Consider the following 21,245-nt stretch of genomic DNA (forward strand, 5'->3'; position numbering starts at 1 on the left):
TTACTTGTGCAAGAGTAAGAGCTGACTGCTACTTTTATTTCCAACTCTCCCACACATGAACAACAGCACACAGTCAGAACACTAAGGATTTGATTCCTGCAGATAAGTAATAACTCAAGCGCACCAAAGGTCTACATTCCATCCATTATTTCGCAGATTCTTCTGTGGTCTCTGCAAAGACGTTAAGCAGGTGCTTACTAGAACTTTTGCATACTAGAGATGAGAGCTGCTATCCAAGATGTTTCTGGTAAGCGGCTGTGAGATATGCTTATGAAGTAAACAAGGGCTGAGGTGCACAAACATCCTGAATAGTTTTCGGGCTATATATAAAAGCTGCCCTGCTTTTGAGAGTGAACCATGTTTTTCCAGTCACTTATCACCTGAACTTTTTTCACATATGGGTGGCCCAGCAGAGTACTAGTTCTGTCCAGGATTTCTGGATGCACCATTTGTCTTTCACAAGAGGTCACTGTGAATGCACAGATGAAACGTTCATTGTAAATACAATCAGCAAGTATAATAAACAATGTACCTAATCTACTGCAGATGACCAGAGCATGTGCAATGTCTTATCACATTTTGGCTGTCCTTTACATAGGGTATCTAACCTGGACAAATGTCAATGCTTCTAGAGAATATCAGACGAGAAACACATAGTCTGGTGTGATGAAGCTGGAACACTGCAGTTTCCCCTGAAATTCAATCTTTGCAAGTGTTTATGGAAGGTATTGACTACATTATGACATTAGAAATGAAACAAACCCTCAAATTCATTGCAAATTTAGCAAGATGTGTTTAGCAAAAAGGAATCATTACTCAAGTTCTGAGTCAAATCTCAAGGAAGCTGTTCTGCTGCTCTGGAGCACCATAGTGGTTAGCACCACATCCCCATCAAGCCTGGGCTTCAACTTCTTTTTATAATACCATATTATTTTAATATTCACCCAGCAGATTGTATTTGTTTGTGATTTCTAAAGCTAGCCAGAATGTGAGCTATTTTTCCAAAAATAGAGCAATCAGTTTTACCTATGATATGTTGTTGTATTCTTTTTTCAATGCCACATTGGTATAATGGTCCTAAAGCTCTGAGACCACATTACCATTGTTATCACATGTGTGGAGGGACGAGTTGATTTCTGTGTTCTCATATGATATGAGGTGGAATTGGACACACTGGAGAAAGCCAATCAGTACTGTTTCTTAGGAGTTAAATATATTAACCAGGTTTTTGAAATAACTGAAATTTTCCTTTACAGAGAAACGCTGTAGCTCCTAGGTTTTGCACAGGTTTTTTGTGCTGTAAAGGAAACCGGAGAAAAACTAAATAAGTAAACAAGAACTACAGAAAGCATCCATCTAATGGCTGCTGCTTTTGTTACTTGGGGTCTGAAAAATTACAACAAAGAAAGGTAAGGTTAAAATAATCAGCATTTGTACAAGAACTACTTAAGCCAGAATCACATATGGTACATTAGCAATGTAGATGGATTTAATGAAAACTGAGATAAGTGCATGCATCTGTCATCAGCCAAACATACAAAACATTTTCCTCAGAAAATGAAGTGTAATGATATAAGCATTCATCTGTAATAGAATTATAACAACTCTAAATGGTAAAAGTAATGCTGCTTTAATGCATTTCATGATCTAATGCTAAATACACAGACAATTCCTGTGACAATTGCCTTGAAGAGAACAGATTTTGGATTGGTCATAATCAAGTACACATCCTTAGATTAAACAACACCAAGGTAGTGCATACTTCTGTAAGTCACCCTGTAATGCTAAACTGAGTGTGATTTGTCACAGCATTTCAGCCTCCATTACGGCTAAGACGGTAGTGTGGAATTTTTCAAGCTTCATGGGAAGATTATTAAAATGGATAACACTAGCAGGCATTTTAAAGAAAATTCTCATCACTTGCCAAGTCATGCTCTTTGAGGTATCTGCCAGTGTGGGAGGGATGCATGGTCTCAAGGGGGCCTGTGTTTCACGATCATCTCAGGCAGGGGGCTGCAAAGTTCATTAAATGATCTTATCTCGCTGTTGGTTCTGTTCAAAATAGCCTTGATATGATGAAGGATTTATGTTACCCACACTTCAAATAAAAAGTACCGAGGGATGCATTTCATTACTGCCCTGTGACACTGGAGAAGCCACGGCTGCAGTGGTAATATTCCTCATTTGTGTCACACAGAGAATTTATTTGCAAGAAGAGTCCTGCTCCAAAGGTAAGAGAGTTTTTTTTTTTTTGTAGTGAGTTTTCCCTAATAATGTCAACAAGAAATGTGGTTGTTCTCTAACTTTAATTCTCACAAAAGTATATTCTAGGAAAGATGAGAGTGTGAGGAAAATGCCAGGGAAGAGTGCCCAGTTTAGCAGAATTCTAGGGAAGCTGAGTAGCATTGATACAGAAAAAATATTTATAGATAATTTCCATGTCACAATCCTGAATAAAACACCAAGAGATAGGGCTGTGCATTCTCAACTGATGGGCTAATGCTAGCCAAGGTTACACTCACACACACACATACTCACTCATCTCTCAGAGGCTATTTAACTGTGATCTGTTGCCTTGAGGCATTTTGATTCAATGGTAGACACCTTCTCATGCATGAGGAAAGGTTTCTCTTGCATGTTTTCTCTGAACTGGATGATCTAATAAAGAACATGAACCCTGAGTAAAATTTATCTTCTTTGATCCTATACTGAGTCTTCCTGTACTCAAAAATCAAAAAAAAGCAAAGTGCATTCAAGATCCTTGACCAATGAATATTAATTTATTTTATATGCTTGATATTATGAATTCAGTAGTTCATAAGAGCAGGCTTCAAATGTATCCAGCAGTGGGGAAAGTCTAATGATCAGAAGCAACATTTGATCTCATGAGCAAACTACATCCACTTTAAGTATGCCTTAGACCCTGAAAATTAAAAGTCAATAAGAGTAAAATGAATATATATAAAGCTCAGGAAAGGCACTTGGACATTTATTTGTTGCATATCACTTTTGAATACCTGTTTGCTTATTGCTGACCTCTGTGCAAGTACCACCACAGCCATGTTTGTGTGTGCTGGTGGCAGGATGTATGGGAATGAAGGCAGCCACCACAGAGAGCCAGATGCAGGGATTAGAAAAACCTGGGTAGTAGAGGGGTGAAGAAAAGGTTATCCAGGGATCATTTAGCAATACCTGCATGAGTGCAGTTTCAGGCATCACAATGTGACAAAGACATTAAACTACTAAAGAGCATCCAAAGGAGGGCAACAAGGATGGTGAAGGGTCTGAAGGAGAAACCTTATGAGAAGCAGCTGAGGTCATCTCATTTGTTAGATCTGGAGGAGACTGAGGATAGAACTCATTGCAGTTACAACTTCTTCAGGAGTGGAGAAGGAGGGACAGACACTGATCTCTTCACGCTTATGACCAGTGACAGGACACAAGAGAATGGTATGAAGCTGTGCCAGAAGTTTAAATTGGATACCAGGAAAAGGTTCTTCATACAGAGGGTGTCTGGGGACTGGAACAGGATCCCCAGGGAAGTGATCACAGCACCAGCCTGACAGAGTTCAAGTATTGGGACAGTCCTCTCAGGCACATGGTATGACTCCTGGGGTTGGTGCACTGCAGGGTTGGGAGTTGGACTAGGTGATCCTTGTGCGTCCCTTCCAACTCAACTTACTCTGTCACTCTATCAAATGCAGCTCCAGCAAGAATGGAAAGAGATTTTCCAGATGGAACAACAGTGGTGAGGAACCCTGCCAGAAAGGTGTTTGAAAGCACATGTCTAAATCAGTCAGGTTATGTGGGAGGGCTGGCATGGGAGGTGAAGAGGATTTGATGGGAAACTCAATAGACATGATGCCAGAGAAGGGAAAATCAAAGGGACCTTTCATGGAATCAAGAAGAGACAGTGCAGAATGGAATGCAGCAAGTAGCAAAATATAAAAAAAAAAAAAAACCCCAAAAAAAAAACCAGACATGGGATCAGAATTAGGATAGTTATAAATGAATGGGTTACCTGGAGGAAAATGAAAATATTGATTCTTCAAATGTTTTGTTCAAAAGTTTTTAAGAATTTTAATCTTCAGCCTGATGAGCCCTGTAGTACAGAAAATCAAGGCACAGAATAAGTTCCCTCCAGTTTGATAATTCCATTGTTCAGGTGTCTGATATCCAGAGAAAAGTAAAAGCTGATGAAAAGAACTGAAGCCCATTAGATGAGAAGGACAGAATAAAATGCATGGCAGAGTGCATGGCATTCAAAGGCATTGATATTGACATTATAGCAGTATGAGTTGCAAAACCCATGTAGCTACCACAAGCTAATATGTTTGTCCAAATTTTCTACAATTGCAAAGCATTTGAATAATAACTATTCTTCTTATTAGAAAAAATAGGCTCAGATCCATCACTTCTCATAGAAAAGCAATAAAGGATTGTGGGAATTAAGAGAAAGGATAATGGTTGAAAAGAGATTGCTACACAGTGCTTGAGTGAAAACATTTTCAAATATTAAAACTGTTTAACATACCTGTTAGAAATAATTTGCTAAATGCACACCTGTAACTCCTACTTGTATTGCTCAGTCATCTGTCAGTATGGTTGTCATTTTTATACAGAGAAAATTCACAATATGTGGAGAAAACCAATTAAATTGATTGAAAGTTATACCGGGAGAAAAACTGACTGACACTCTGGTAAGAGCATGTATTTCAAACTCTGCCAAACTACAAAATACTGGTGGCAGAATAAATATCTTACCGAGAATTCCCTCATTTCATAGCAAACTCCAGACAATACTGTTTGCAAAGGAAAAGCACAGATTGGTAGTAATGCCAAACTGCAAATGAAAATAAAATCCTACAGTACAGGTGGAAAGTCATACATCTTTGCTGAGGAGATACTCTAGTGAAATTTTGGAAGACACTGAGACAGTTAGGGACTTGTGTGCACCAGAAGACCATAGCAGCCTTCCCCATCATCAGGCTCGTTCTCCAGATTCATCTTCTCCCATAACTGCTCATAAATGGGGCAGAAAGGTAGAGGAAGCTGTGAGAGCAATCTGTGAGAAACCTCTCCCACAAGTTGCTCACAAGTGGCACTCATGAGAGAAACTGCACTGTGCAACATGCCACACAAACCAAAGGGTACAGGGCATTAAACTAAAGTGCTCTCTTCTGCCTCTGAAGAGTTTTAACCAGAGTCTGGAGACCCAAGTTAGACTTGAAACTGGCATGCTTCCCTAGGAAGGATCTCAAGGGAAGCATCAATCAGCCCTTTGAGATGTGAATTACTGCCAGCTACAGAAGCAGAAGATAAATGACATATCCTAGATCCTAAGGAAAAAGAGGGGAATCATGAATATGATTACTAGTCCTCTTTTCCAAAATCAAAAAAGATTTCTGATTGGTTTTACATCAAACAGTACCATTAGCATAGATAGTATTGTCTCTTATATGTATAATTCAATTTTTATATTTCAATTAATATATAATAGCCATAGTCACAAAGCATGGTCAGAGTAAAGTCAGAACAATAAAATATTGTATTATTTCTAGGGGAATGCATAAGACCCTCAAAACACTGACTGACTGTGCTTTGTAAGAAACTCAAGAAGGAGGAAAAATAGCTCTCCTGACTCATTAAAAGTTTTATAAATTTTAAAACTATATTTCATATAACAATGTGTTCTACTGGAGGAAGAAAATCCACACTTTTCTTTACATTCTTTCTTCTGCCTAAGAAACTTTTGACTTCCAATTCTTTACATGAAAAAGTGTTTCTAGTGGTGGTAGTATTTTCTCACAGAAACAGTGAATTTTAGCCTCAAACTATTGATTTCTTTTTTCTTTTCCATAGAAGTCAAGATGTCATATCAAATTGATCTTACATCCCTCTTATATTGTTCTACCAATATAATTTCTGAGTTCCAGTTAACAGTACTAGTGTCACAGTTTCCCTAACTTTGTAAGATCTCCTTTAGCAAATTGAGGCTAGATAATACCAAACTGCTCTAAAATTATTAAATCTAAAAATAAGTAGTCATCATTATCATGTGTTGGATAAAACCTTCCTAGAGGTTATCATGTTATTCCTTTCATTTGAAAGTACCTACATTTGTCCATTGTCTTGCAACCACGCCTCTGTCAGAGAAGATTACCAGAAAGAGCTTCTCATTGTTCTCTTGAGGGATTGCCACTAGAGGCTTAAAAAACCTTATTTAGTCCTAGCTATGGCAGGGCAGTTTAAGTCAGAACTAACTTCAAGGTCTATAAAATGCATCACAACTGCCTGTGTGCTTTGATAGCATATTTCTGCTCACCTGTTGCACCATTCTAAGATTATTTGTTCAGGCTGCTTTGGAGACTGCTTCCATGAAATCTTTTCCATTCTTCTCTTTCCTTATTAAATGAGGCCCCTTATCCTAACTACTCAGAATGAGGCTTCAAGACATGGAAATAAACTGTTTCCAGGGGATAACTGCTGCTGCAGAGTCATGATACAGGCTTAAGACCTGTTACACTCCTCTGAAAACAGCTGAAGTAGGAGAGAAAAATATGACAGCTAGAGAAATAGTGATAGACTAAGTCTGATATCCCTGACTGCTCACATGCACTGAAAGTTTATGGTTTATAAAATGGATGGCAGGACAGAGGTGAATTCAAACATCTATGCACATGATGCATAAAGGCAAAAGAAACCATGTCAGTTATTTCAGTGGAGGTATTGTGCAGCTCCTACAATCACCATTAAGAGGATCAAACAGATAATTCAATAAAATATAAGGCAATTTAGGATGAGGTAATTCTACAGTTCAGGCAAGCAAATGCTGGCATATTTATATACTGTGTTTATCAATGACATATAATGATCAGTAATGATGCAGAAATTCTAATGTGTTCAGTAACGTTGATCCTACTTGCGCATATTTGAGAGTTCTCCAGCCATAGGGGAAATGAAAACAAAGCATATTAAGAATGAGGAAGGGAAAATTTGGCACCAAGACATCCATATATTAAGACAATACAAAAAGTTAGGAAAGAAGAATGACTTGGACAATGGTATGCTTGATCATACACACCCAAAGAAAATAACACAGATGGCAGACAGAGAAAAGTACTGATTCCTGTCCCTGCCACAGCTCACACACCTAAAAAAAAAAAAGCCTCCAAAGCTGTAATGTGTAGTGTTACACACACTTTGTAATCTCAAAAGAGCTCTAACATTCTTCTAAATACTGCCAACACCAGATATAAAGTGAAAAGCAATGGAAATTACTTCTGAATATCTTTTTAGTGGCTTTAAATTTTTTTCTTGTGATTTTTGTTGCTGTGGGGGCAGGTGTTAGAAAGACACATCTACAAAATGCATTAAACCCAGTACCAAGAACATAAAGAACATATAAAATCAAATCAGGAAGCATAACATTAAAAACCAGTAAAGGATATGTGTATTCTGAAAGTATATGCTTGGGCTCAATTACACCTTATAGCAATGAGTTCCAAAATTTTGCCTTATTCAGTAGTGATATTTACCCATATATATATATATATAAAAGATGCATCCACAGTATATTAGACAGGAATTCATAATAATTCAGAAGGATGAAGCTATTATGTTTTGCTATCTCTTTTGATAAAGAAACCTGAAGACATTTTTTCCTGGCAGTTTATGCTGGAGCCCCAGGTACATAGGGGAATTTTTCTTCCTGCACTTCAGAAAGACTTATTCTTAGAGATTAACTCCTAGGGTGGAAAGTCCATTAGTTTTACTTAGATGGCTTTTACCATATCTTTCTCATACCTTTGAAGATTACTCCCAGCACACAAAAAGTTTAAAAGGGTAGTAACTGACACCTGGGAAGAAATGTTTTGGGTTGGTATTGATATATATGTGGATATTTATAGAATACATAAATTTTATGAAGACATGCACCTTAATTAAGTGAACTTTTTGACCTGAAATTGGTTATCCCCTAGCACAGCTGTAGGTGTTCAGCAATACTTGCAATTCACTTTACAGACTAATGTCAACAATTATACATCCAGCTATAATTTGTTCAGGGCCAGAAAATATGCTTAGTAATACTTTTCTGCAAAAGTCAAGCTCAAGCATTGTGCCTCTATTACTTGGAGGCCATGAGCTGATATACAAAGACTTTGCAGGGAACCACAGGGGAGTTACAGGGAAATCCTAGCAAAAAGGTGACCTCTTCAAAAGGGCTGATTTTGTCCTCTGCTCACAGAGTCTTTATAATGTGTCTGTCAATTTTTCACAAAACTGCCAATTATGTAAAGATTATCAGTTCCCAGTTTTATGTTTTCTTATGATGCCTGGCAGGGGAATGGCAACAGTTTCTTCAAGCTTTTCCAAGCTAGTCTTGAGGGCCTTGTTTACTATCTCTCTATGGCTCTGATTAAAATAAATTACAAATAATTTCCATGAATTCAAACAATGCATGAGAAGGCCCTAAATACTTGTTAAAAAATTAAATTGTCTGGAAAATATTGTAATGGCATGTTCATGCAGAAGCACATAGCAATTTGAAAGACAGCATGGATATACTAATTTCATATTTAATGAAGTTTTGAAAGTAATGATACAATTTTCTGGCTGCAATGTGGCATACAGGGAATTTACTGTTAGCCCACAAAGAGTCATCCTGAGGCAAATATTCTTTCCCTAGGATAAGATTCACTCCAGAATTTAAGTTGACATTAACTAAAACTGAAAGTACAGAATTGTCACAGATACAAGAATATATTCAATGAATTTGAATCTATTTGAAGAAGAGGGGAAAATAATTAGTAAACAAGGTGGAGTTTGCAAGTCTGCACCTTATAAAATTATGTACATACTTTTACACATATAACTTTTCTACATTTCCAAATAAAGCTAAGTGCTAGAATGATTAAAGGCAAATCATCAGAACAATAGTTAGTTTACAATTTTAGCAACATGAAAATAACAGAGCCAAAAAATTCCATCTAATATGGCCATTTTTTTTTGTTTTTTCTTTGTGAGTACAGTAAAAAGTATCCTAATTGCTAAATTACAGAATACAAGACCACTGTCCTGATTTTGAACATAAACGTCATTGTCAGATGGAGGTGAGAGATATTTTAGTTACATAAGTAAGAGTTCATATCACTGTAGACAGCATATCCTCAAGTGTCAGAGCTAGGAAAGAAAAGCTTAAATAATGAGTCATGCCAACAGTTATCCTGATCCTACTAAAAAAAGGACTGTGTGACCCTAATGTTGAAAATCCAAAACATCAAGAATCTGCTTTAGCTATGAAAACAGAGGAGTAACCAGTAACTTGTCATACAGTTGTTTAAAATTTTTCCTTTAGAGAAAATGAATAGCCAATACATGCGTCATGAAGTGCGGGGTTGTGAAACCAGCGACCTGAGGAACTTCTGGGAAAAGACCATTGAACAACAAACTCAGTATCTGCAAAATGAAAAAGAACGTCAGCGAAGAAGTGCTCTGACAAAGTGGGTAATTTGCCTCCAGAAATCTTACTTGAGCTTGCATTGTAATTATTTTTCTTTAAAAAGTAATACCAATACGTAAGTCATGCAATGAAATCTGAAAGTAATTTAGATTTATAAAAAATAATAAAACTTCCCAAATTAGGATGTATCACTAATGTGTTTAAGCTATGACTTCATAGGATAGGAGAATAATTCACTCTGGTTCCATAAATGAGTTCAAAGCATAGAAATTTCTGAAATTACTGGGACGATTAACATTGCAGTCTTGTCTTGAACATAAAGGCTTCTGTTCAGAGCAAAGAAAGCACAAATGTGTAACTGGCCCACATTTTTACTCTGTGGCCTTGCTTTCACAAGCAAATAGTTTGAATTATTTAAGATTGTTTAATTTGTGTATGGTAAATCCATTATAAAGCAAATGATCCAAACATACTGACTGAGGCAACCACCACTCGTAGCCACACCTACCTTATTCAGTCACATTCCCCTTGATCTGTCACTGCGAGAAAGAGCAGTCTGCAGCAAGTTCATCACAGTTTTTCTTCACATCAACTCTCCATTATTTGAAGGCATATGCAAAGATATATACTTTTGTTATTTATTATTTTTTTCTTGAGGTCATCCAATTAGAAAGCAATTTCCCAAAGCCTTCCTCACAACTCTCTTTGCATTGATACTTGAAAAATTAAGAGCAAGGACAGCCTTACATTACTAACCCTGGATGAAGGAACACTAGAGTTAGTCTCCAGCATGTTTTATCCATTTGTTACTAACCTAATCTCAATGTTGCAACTCCTCAACTGGGAAATTCCTCTCTTTTCTACTTAAGTCTTTCTGTGGTACTTAGATACTATCACAAAGAAGATAAAGGACCACATATTACTGAAAGCTACCTGTTACATCTCTAACAGAAGCTTCAAGATGCACAGTTTCTCTAAGCTGAGCAGGACAGAGGAGGAGGGAGGCTGGAGAAGTCCTGGGTGATGTGACCCAGAGAGGGAGGCTGGGGAAGTGCTGGGTGATGTGACCCGGGGAGGGAGGCTGGGGAAGTGCTGGGTGATGTGACCCAGCAGGTGGCAGCAGGCAATCTCCAGTGCAGGTGACAAGTCACCCTGGCAAACAGGCACTCGAGGGAGGGCACACTGCAGGTGGAGATGAACCACAAATCTCAGGTAATCTCTCACTGGGATTTAAGAGCTTGTCCTGAAGTACCATCCAGCAGAGCTCTAAAGAGGCAAGAAAATTTGCATGACAATTGGGAAAGAGCACCAAAGAATATCATCAGTGGAAAAGATGAAAAGTATAAATCCATTTCGTTTAAAATTATGGGAACAAGCTGATCCATGTTTCTGTCCCTAGGCTCAGAAATGAATGGATGGAGAGGCTGGAAAAACGGATAAAGATGTTGAGGACTCAATCTGAAGACTCATCCAGCTGAAGAGTCCACACTCATGACAAGTTTTGGGGAAAATAAATCTGTTTTGTAGGAAAGTGTGATGTAAAAGCTGAAGTCAGTTTTATTCTGTAGCTTAAATGAGTTATAATTAATTAGCTGTCATTTTTTGAAGTTTCATATGTGAAATGTCAATTGTTGCTTTCAAGATTATGCATCTGTCCCTTCATTTGATAAATGGAGAATGTAGCACTCTGAAGTATTTAACCCTAATAAATCATGGTTCGCTGAGATGTACATGCCTGGGAAAAGAGTTTAGTTACGCGGTTGTGCTCTGCAAAAGCATTTCCTCAATATTTTAAATTTCTGTATAGACTGACTGTAATGTAATGAATTTAGATGGTTTAATTAATAGTAGAGATTTTTATTTTTTACACAACACAGGCCAAGGCAGACTAAGGAATATAGGACATGCACAATGCCACCACATCCCACACCACTAGTGAAGCCCAAATTGGTGGGAGCTACAGATCCTAGATTTCAAGTTAGAAGTCACCTGTTAACTTGCTACCATATATGTATTGATAAACAGCCTCTGTGACACAACTACAAGAGCTGCCTGATTAAGCCACATTAATTTAGTCAACCTACGTTAGCTGACTTGAGACACTATATCAGCATGGGTAGAATCTGGTACCTGAGCGGGCTTGTCTAGAGGTGGATTGGTACCTGTTTCACGGAGTACCTTGGTGCACTCACACAGCTGTCTGTCATCATGAGAGACAAGCAGGTTTTCTCTTCTAGCACCTTTTCCCTCTAAGACCCAGTATTTATTCCTTAAAGACAAGTACTTTCAGAATTTAGCCATTTTCATCTTCCACATCAAAAATGTTTCTTGTTCCCTTCTTAATGCTTCATTAGGAAATGTGGCATTTCTTCCAGCAATACGAAAACATTTCAGTCAGCTGGTGTAGTCAAATTGCTTCCTTTTTATGGTGACTATTTGTTGCCACCAAATGATTAGAGTAATGTACTGCAAGACAGGTTGTTTTGAGCATGTTAAAAAAATCTTCCATGTATCACTTAACCTTTTAGTCCCTTTTTATAAGATTGTTTCATTACCACTCTCGTAATTCATATTGCTTCAAAGCAAAGAAGATTTGAATTGCCAGTGAGGCAAGAAGGGAACAATAGAAGGGCTTGGAGTTTTAAAATATGTAGAAAATCTGCTCTTCTTGAATCAAAACAAAAATTTGAAGTGTTATTTTTCCCCTCTTTATCTATCACCCTTTAAATCCACATTTGTGCATCCCAAGGCCAAACAAAATTTATTATGTGAATTTGAACACATAAATAATGCTTAGAAAGCCTGAGGAATTAATAAAATTATGAAAAAAATTATAACCTTGGAGCACTAATGCAGAATTCAAGGTGTCAGCAGGTAGGTCCCCAAATTTAAGAGCAGAGTTTGCCAAACACCAGAGAAAAGCTACTAAGCCCATGTGCTTTGGTTTATTTTTATTCTTAAGCAATTTTAAAAGTAACATCAACTGTGAATATGAAGGATCACAGCACAATTACAATCAAGCTGTGCTTAAGAAAACAATCACCAGATAGTGCCACAACTTAATATTGGAATTCAGTTAAAAAGTAGATTTCTTTGAAAATGTCAGTAAAGACATTTCAATTGCCCCACCCCTTGTCTATGCCAGGTGCTTACTGAAGCTCTAGTCCAACACCATCATGAAACAGTTTGGGGGTTTATATCATTTTGGTTGAAATTAGACTGAGCTAAGGGAAACATTTCCCAGTCTCATTCGTTGCATAAGTTACGGCACAAACAGGGAGTCAGAGTTGGCAAAATTTAAAAATTAAAGCCATAGCCCTGGAATCAGCCTTTGTTTGCTTCCCACATAGTTTAGATCCTTCTTACTATTCTTCTCATAAAGTAAATCAACATGAGGAAAAACCATAGAGAGCTGGGGAAAAAATATGCCAGGAAGTGACTTCCATCCCAGTTCCTCATTGCACATGCATGGTTATGTGGCCACTAAAGAATGCTCTGGAATAAGTCCCTATCAATATAGATACCCTAAAATAATCTCTTTAAAATGACAAAAGAGAACTTATTTTTTACAGAACACATTTATTTCAGCTCAAAGACAAGAAGGGTTCTGAAAATATGTTTCCAGAATTAAGTTACTTTCCTTTGAGCTTTATAATTCCACCTCCAGAGTTTACATTAATTATTTCAGGCTCAGTTTCCACAGTGCTGGATTCAGGACTTTGGGCCATGTAATCTTCATTTATTTGAATAGTAACAGCATGTTTTGATACAAAATCCACCAGGGTAATGTAGGGGTAATCTACTTAAGAGTTTTGTAAATTACCACACAATAAATAATACGTATTGAGGAAATAAATATAATCTAGAGTTAATGAGCAAAAATAAAGAGTGTGAAAGCATGAAAATTTAAATCTAAGTGTCTAACCATCTTAGCAGAAGCTGGAGCAGACTCCAGGATGAAAGTGGTTCTGGCAATTTCAAAACAAAAATATTAATCTTTTCCCTACCTTGAAGGTCACAAGAGAAATTAAAAGGAGGCAAAAAAAAAAACAAAAACAAAAAAAAAAAAAAAAATTAAAAAAAAAAAAAAAAAACACCAAAAAAACCCCCAAACCACTACAATATCTGTGAGACTTGGAAATAAGCCATGACATTATCAAAAGGACTAGAGATACATTACTGTAAGACTGGAAAAGTCATCAACTAAAACCTGATAAAAGCAGCTGGTTTTTATAAAATTATTATGGCTAGAGAGGATGCTTAGATGCTCTTCAGATAATTTTCCACCAATATGCAATTTCAGAGCAGTGCATTATTGAACTAAACAGTTTAAACTTAACTCAAATGTTTATAAAATAGCTTCTTGAATACACACATCATGTCTTTTGATTTTGCTTTTTTTTTCCTATCCAGATTTTCACATTGCTTTTGAGTGTAGCAGCAAGAGATTTTGAGTTATGCCAACCCGATTTTATTAGCTTTGCAATTAAAATGTGGTAGATACTTGCTTATCCTCCCAGCTTTTATTTTGCTACTCCTTTGCTTCATCTTGACACTGAGTAGCAACAAAATGCATGTCACTTTCTCATTACAAATGCATGATACAAAACATTTTGGAAAAGCTTGCAACAGTGACAAAAGTTAAATGTAGTAAAACTTTACCCTTCTCTGAAGCAAACACTAAACACTCACCACCCAGCTCCCTTCAAGCAGAATTTACGGTAAGTATGCTCTGTGTTAGCACAAGAGTGACAGATGCTCCATTTTAGTCATATTAATGATCCTCCTAGTGTACGGATAAGGGCTGACAGCTGTGAAGAATGGCTCTGTCAGTAACTTAGCAGACTTCATAGCAGTTTAGCCCAAACTGACATAGCTTAAATACAGTTCTTCACTCAGGAATCCTTTCTGCTCAATATCTTTCCTTAACCAAGGATCTCCTCTCTGTAGGACTCTAATTAAGGACCAAATAAGCATAAAACAGCCACAGCAGCCAGATTTTGATTTTGAACAATTGTCACAGGTCAGGCAAATGGGAGATGGTCTTGCAGACCAATGCAGCAACACCCAGCAGGCTGTCTTCAGTGTGATACCCAAAGGTTTGGTGCTTCCTATTACACAGCCACTTTACCTCTGTGCTGCTATGCCTCTTTGGGCTTCTAGGTAAATTCATTGGAGAGGAAACTGGTGTATTGGCCAGTTCTGAGGTGCCTGAAGTGCCCAGCAGTAAAATAAATCCATACAATACCGAGTTCGCCTCCAATGTTCTGTGTTCAGTATAAATTAATTTCAGCCGAGCTGTTTTGCACTCTAGAAAAGCCAACAGGCTACCTCAGACTTTGATCCTATACACAAGCAATGTGAAAGATAATCCCAGGCACATAGAGCTCACTGTATAAACAGTACAGAGACAGTGGAGGCAGAGTGGAAAGATGGGCCAGAGCCAGGGGTCAGGAAAGAGCCATGGTACCTGTGTTGGGTACAAAATCAAGGCCCAGTTGCTCTACACAGATAACATGATCCACTATGCAGCACAGTAGCCAAGTGCTTCAGCTGGAACTGAAATCCGTAGATAATTTCTTCTAAGAAACAGATCTGAAAAATAAAAGCATCCTGCACTGGTCCAGGAAAGGTGACGGAGCTGTGGTAAAATATACTGCATCTTAAGAGAGTCACTATTCATGTAACTGGATTCTCACCTCAAAAGTTTGGAGGGACAAGATAAATTTGGGAAGGGAAGTTTAAGATTAAGAGGTAATGCCTTAAAATAAAGAGTTTTGAGGGGATTTGGCTGATGGCCTAATGTTGATTACAGCTCTTACTGCTTGGAACTCATCTCTCACCTTTCCAGGTTACACATTGATCCTCTCCCAGGCATGTCTGCTGGTGTCAGCCAACTCATGTGCATGTTAACCACACATGGTCACTGCTCCACGGAAGTTACTTTAGAGATGGGTCTGGACCCTAAGTCAGAGCATTGTGTGAGTTTCCCTATACTCACATAAGACATTTCCGTATGATAAAAACTGCAGCCAACCTCTTTCTCCATGAAAAAACTGAGTTTTGGTCAAACTGACTTAATAGCCTATATGCAGGACTGGTAGTTCTCACAGAGTTCAGAAGTTTCAAGGCTGATGAGAAATACTCATATCCATTATAATATATGTCAAAATATTGATAGCTTTTTGAATGGCCTTTAGATTTATGGGTCTGACTTGAATGCCCCTCCAGATGAGAACCCCATCATTCTGAGAATGGCCCTGTGTGTCAGGGCACCCCCCATATTGATACAGGCTGGGGGATGTTGTGCTTGAGAGAGGCCCTGCCAAGAAGAATTTGGGAATACTGGAGGATGGAAAAATGGACGTGAGTCCATGCGTATTTGCAATCCAAAAAGTCAGCTGCACCAAAAGCAGTATGGTCAGCAGGGCGAGGGAGGGTATTCTGCCACTCTCCTCATTCTAGTACAAGAATACCTGGAGCACTGCATCCAGCTCTGGGGCCCCAGCACAGGAAAATATGTTAGAGTGGGTCTGGAGGAGGCCACAAAAATGGTTACAGGAGTGGAGCACGTCTCCTGTGAAAGCAGGCTGAGAGAGTTGGGACTGTTCAGCCTGGAGAACACTCCAGAAAGAACATGTTACAGATATTTAGTATTTAAAGAGGACTTATGAGAAAGATAGAAGGAGACTTCCTATCATGGTCTGCAGTGACAGGACAAGGGGCAACAGTGTCAAACTGAAAGAAGGCAGATTTAGAGTATTCATGACAATGATTTTTTTTTTTTTTTTTTTAGTGAGGGACTTCTTCCTTCCCCTCTTCACTGTCTGGAAGAGAGTCTTAAAGGTGTAAAACTTATTATTTGGTATAAACAGAACAAGACGACTGGGGATAAAAGCATCATATAGTCAACCCAGGACAGAGGGTCATGAGGTGCTGAAACACATTGCCCAGAGTGGTGGCAAAAACCCCATCACAGAAAGTGTTCAAGGTTAGGTTAAACAGGGCTTTGAGTAAGTGGAAGATGTCCTGCCTGTGGGAAAGGGGTTGGAACAAACGATCCTTAGAGGTAAATCCAACCAATCTATGCATCTATGATTCTGTGATTTTCTGATTCTATAATTAGAGCAAAGACAGCACAGTGCCTGCAGTAAGAAGGGAAAATTAAATTACAGTACCCAAAGACATGCTTTGTTGGTGAGCCTCCAGAGAAGACAGCTGTGCTACACTTACCTCACAGCTCTTTATGTTTAAGCCTTGCATTTGCAGGGCTCTGTTGACAAACTGCTGTCTATAGCTGCTGGTAGCCATTTGGAGAGCTAGCTCTTGACAGAAAGGGTTTTTAAAATGCTGTCACAGTTTACCCTACTTACATTTTGTAAATTACTCTTCTGCCAACAGAATTATTTTCTAATGAATAAGCATGATATCCTCAATAATCCCTATGCAATTCACCCTAGAAAATTCACCCAACTTTTAGGATACATGTTACTAATGTGAGCATCCAGAGCTTTACTCACAAGTGAAAAACTTCCTCAGCCTTTCATCTTCTTCTTGTAACCATTTTCTTTTTAGTGAACACAGTGGACAAGACCTATGTAGCTGCTTTAAAAGCACTGAACCTTTCCCAGAGGCTTGTTTTTATTCCCATCTCGCTCCTTGCACATATTCCTTTTTACAATCTCACCACTGTTCTGTGTCAGAGGATTCAGTGCAGTAGCCCTGATGTCAGAGGTCACTGGTGAAGTTTACTCTGAGATTTGAGTGCTCTGTACTTGTGACCCTTTGTCCCTTCTCTGCTTCAGGAAGGAGAATGAACAAATCCACCAAGCAGACTAATAGCAACCTGCCAACATTCACTGTAGGAAATAGAGCTGGTTTTGAATTGCAAAACTGGTAGAGACTTTTCAGGCACTGACTGACTACTTTAAAATGCACATATTATCTCTAAAAGCAGAAAGCAGACCATGTGTTTAAACAGTTTTTCTTCTCTTTATCCCAGGATGAGAGTTTAATACCAAATTCTATCCCAGAACAAATTTTTATGAAGGAGTAATAAAATCTTTTGAAATTATGGGATTATAATAGAAATGCTGACTCAGCCTTACCCATGGACAGGAAAGAACACTGCTGGTATAATTATTGAATGCAACCTATCATCTTCATGGTGCTCTAAATCAAAAGGAAAATGAGAGGTTTTGCATAATGCCGAAAATCTCTAAGGGCTTTGATGTTACTCTAATCCTCTGCTAACTAATAGTTCATTTAATGTCCAAGTGATGTGAATGAAACTTCATAAGGTGAACAAGGTTATTATAATTAGAAAGTTGAGACCAGAAGCCAGGTGGGAAAAATGCTATCTCTATTTGAAATTATTTACCTAGATTAAATCCTGTTGTCAGAATATTTAAGCAGTGTTTCATTATTTAGATAATCTTTTAAAGAGAAGGCATGGGTAGTCTATTGAAAATGAAACATGAACTGAAATCAGGTTATAAAATCCTCATATTTTTTGCAGGTTATTAATAAGCAGAGCAACACTGAAGGCCAAATCTTGGGAGAGTGTCTTTGTCCACAGTGAGCAGCTTCAAAGATGAGGATCAGCTGAGTCAAAAGCAAGAGCTGTGGGACTCCATGGGTTGTGGAATAGTCCCATGTACTGTATCATTTGCCTGCTCCCAAAAAAGGAGCTCTGCAAAGGGTTCTTCAGTGTTCACTAGAGGTACAAATTGTACACATTTGCATACTGAAATGGTACCAAAAGCCCTGGGCACCTGCATTTGGAATTCATATGTAACACAACAGCCCAAAGGCTGTCAGATTAACAAGGACAGGTGAGTTAGAAACACAAAGGTTTTTTTACAGCTCTTGGGGACCTCCTGACCTGAGAGATTACAGAGACCTTTTATTCTAAACAATATACAGTGTGAAAAGGAGCATCTGGACTCATGAGGATGCTGTACAGCACAGCCCCTCTACAAGAGAGCCTGTTTGCTCCATGTCCATCTCTCAGTCCCCAGTCATTTGTTTATTGTAGGATTCTCAAGGAAAACTTTTCTTTGATTCTTAAGGTTTCACTTCACTGAATGGAAATCTTGGAGAGCCAGAAGACCAGTCTTCCTCAAAATTCCTCAAAGCAAACTTACAGGGTGATCCATGGTCTGCAATTTAACAAGTAAGTGAGCAGGCAACCACTACTTGACATGAGTCTTGCCCTCCCCTCTAGTCTACTCACCTCCCTCCTTGTGCTGGCAGAGCTGCTGGTGAGGCTGTGCACTGAAGCAAGCCAGAGAACACATCCAGCTGAAACAAACAGATATACATATATTTTTGCTCAGGGGGTTTATGGCAGATCTGTTCCTCGATGTTATTCTCTCCCTGGTCACGTACATGCACAGGAGAACAAAGAGTGCCAACATCATGGCTGATGAAGACTAGAGCTGAAAAGGAAATCCTGGCCAGTCAACACAGTCTCTGATGTGCCCATGCCAATTTATTTAACATGTTAACTCTCCAGTCTGTTTGAATGGAAAGTACTTCATTAATAAATGATTTTCTGGTGCTCAAAAAATAAAAATCATGTTATCAAACGGTAATATAATTCCTATATTACCTATAATTCAGATAGTAATTTGTAATTATATGTCTCAAAGCGTTTACAAATGAGAATTGTTACCTCATGCTTTCACTGATAGGGAAGATAAGGTAGGGAATAGCTGTGTTTAGGGCACATAACTAGCCAGTGGTGTAGCTTGGTTATGGTTGAAGCCCTGCACAGCACACCAGCATTCTATCCACCAGCAAACAGAGACTATTTGCTAAACACAGTCAAAATGCATGCAAAATGGTTAACACATTGCAAACTTATAGCTTGTATGGCTTTGGCTCATTTCTAAATCATATGTCCTAGATCTATGGTTTACTCCATTGATTTTTTCCCAGCAAATCTGTCCTGGACAAGTTCTTCAGTTCTCTTTAAATTCATGTTTCATTCCCATGATCAGATGGGGAAAAAAGAGGATTTCCCCTTTATTGTTTTGCAATCTAAGCCCTCCAGATTTTGGGGGGCAAAACAACTAAAAAAATCAAATCCAGTTTATATAAAACATAGAGCTAACAATCCTTCGTGAAAATTGATACTAGGTGAATTTTTTTAAGGCTGTCCATGGAACAGCTTAGTTGGAAGCTCATCATTTTGGACACCTTCTGTACAAAGCATTTATTAATCCAACACCTGTTCACATCAAAATTCAAGAAAGTAGCCATCAAGTCAGAGACTATTATATTAATACAAATAAATAATCCTTGTTTACATACAAGTTATGAACACCACAAATTACTTTTATTATTATGATGACATTTATCCTTTCTTCTATACTTTATTTTGGTTCAAGAGCAATATTTTTTCAAGGAAATGGAAATAAAGCTTCTCAACTTCACAGCAGAAATTATCTGAAATAGTCTTTGCTTTACCTGAATAGACTGGCTCCCAGGAACAAAAGATTGCCTCATAGTGCAATATTGATGTAAGGGTTTTCTACTTTTGTAGCTTCAGCTGAGCTGGAAAAATTATTTAGCTAAGTATGGTGCTACTAGTTTTTCCTCAGAACACCAAATGCTGAAACTCATCTTGGGTTTGTGTCTTATTTAATTTGATCTTTTTTCTTCCAAAGGCTCAGGAGACCCAACATGCTGAACCAAAATAGATTACATTAAGACATGTGAGATCAAAACACAGCAGTTACATGACCTGAGCTGTTTCCAAAACCTCTGTCATTTTAGTCTAAGTGTTCCCCAAGACATCCAAAGCTCATCTACTGGACTGCTCAGAACTGGTCCAGCCTAAGCCATCAGGTACTTCACTCATGCCTCAGTCAGGTATTAATATAGGCCACGCAGTAAACAGGACCAGTGTGGACAGCATATTTCTCACATGGACCAGAAAGAGCCCTGCTCCTGAAGAACATAGTGGAGACACAACACCACCTTGGACAGAAAGGAGTCTGAAAAAACATGTAAAGAAGCACTAGTCCATTTCATTAGTTGAGGGACTGTGCCGAACAGTTATGGCAAATTGTTAGATATGAGAAGATACAGATTTTCCTCAGCAGATTCCTGACTACCTCCCTGTGAAAAGAAAAAAAAGCTCAGCTGTTTCATGGCATTTGATTTCAGTTTTGAAAAAACAGATTCACTGCCATGAAACTGAGCCTGGCCATGTATGAGCAATATGTGAAAGGAAACAAGCTTTCCTAAACCTATCAGTTGCATTAAAAAATCTTTGCATACTAGGAAATTGATGGAAGAGGACTTCCAGGATCTCCTGCGAGTCTCACAGCTTCATCTTGAAATGGGGCACAGCAGTTTTATGTCCCTTACAGGCAAGAATCCACCCTATCCTTCTTCCCTTCCAAGCACAATCCTGCCAATGGTGGTATGACAAAACCCCAGAGAGGTTTAAGCTGTTTCAAAAGTCCAGGTTAAGATCACAAATTATTAGTGTTAATAGTTTATGACTGTAGTGTTTCAGGTTTCAGAGGCCAATTTTTTAATTTTATCCACTCTTCATACAAGTTTTCAGATCACTTGTAACAGCTGTTTTTCATTAATGGGTAAACAGCAACTTTTAATCCAACAATGAAGGTACAATGTACTACACCCCATGATAACTTAGTAACAAGGATGGTGACCCAGTACAACATTATGACATAAACTGTTTCCTTAGGAGACTCTAACCCCCATTAATTGCCATGTTCAAAAATTACTCCAAACTCACTCTGAA

General features: G+C 38.2%; 1 protein-coding gene across 1 annotated transcript; it reads left to right on the forward strand.

Annotated features, from left to right (window-relative positions):
• The first annotated feature begins 2,100 nt into the window (after nt 1–2,100).
• Nucleotides 2,101–11,183, forward strand: LOC120511986 (protein FAM240B-like). The gene is made up of 3 exons (XM_039729761.1): nt 2,101–2,231; nt 9,359–9,503; nt 10,863–11,183. The coding sequence occupies exons 2-3, from the start codon at nt 9,364–9,366 to the stop codon at nt 10,939–10,941; spliced, it is 219 nt and encodes a 72-aa protein (XP_039585695.1). The 5' UTR covers nt 2,101–2,231; nt 9,359–9,363; the 3' UTR covers nt 10,942–11,183.
• The last annotated feature ends 10,062 nt before the right edge of the window (nt 11,184–21,245 follow it).

This window comes from Passer montanus, unplaced genomic scaffold (assembly GCF_014805655.1).
Source record: "Passer montanus isolate IOZ18808 unplaced genomic scaffold, ASM1480565v1 scaffold7, whole genome shotgun sequence".
Taxonomy (NCBI): domain Eukaryota; kingdom Metazoa; phylum Chordata; class Aves; order Passeriformes; family Passeridae; genus Passer; species Passer montanus.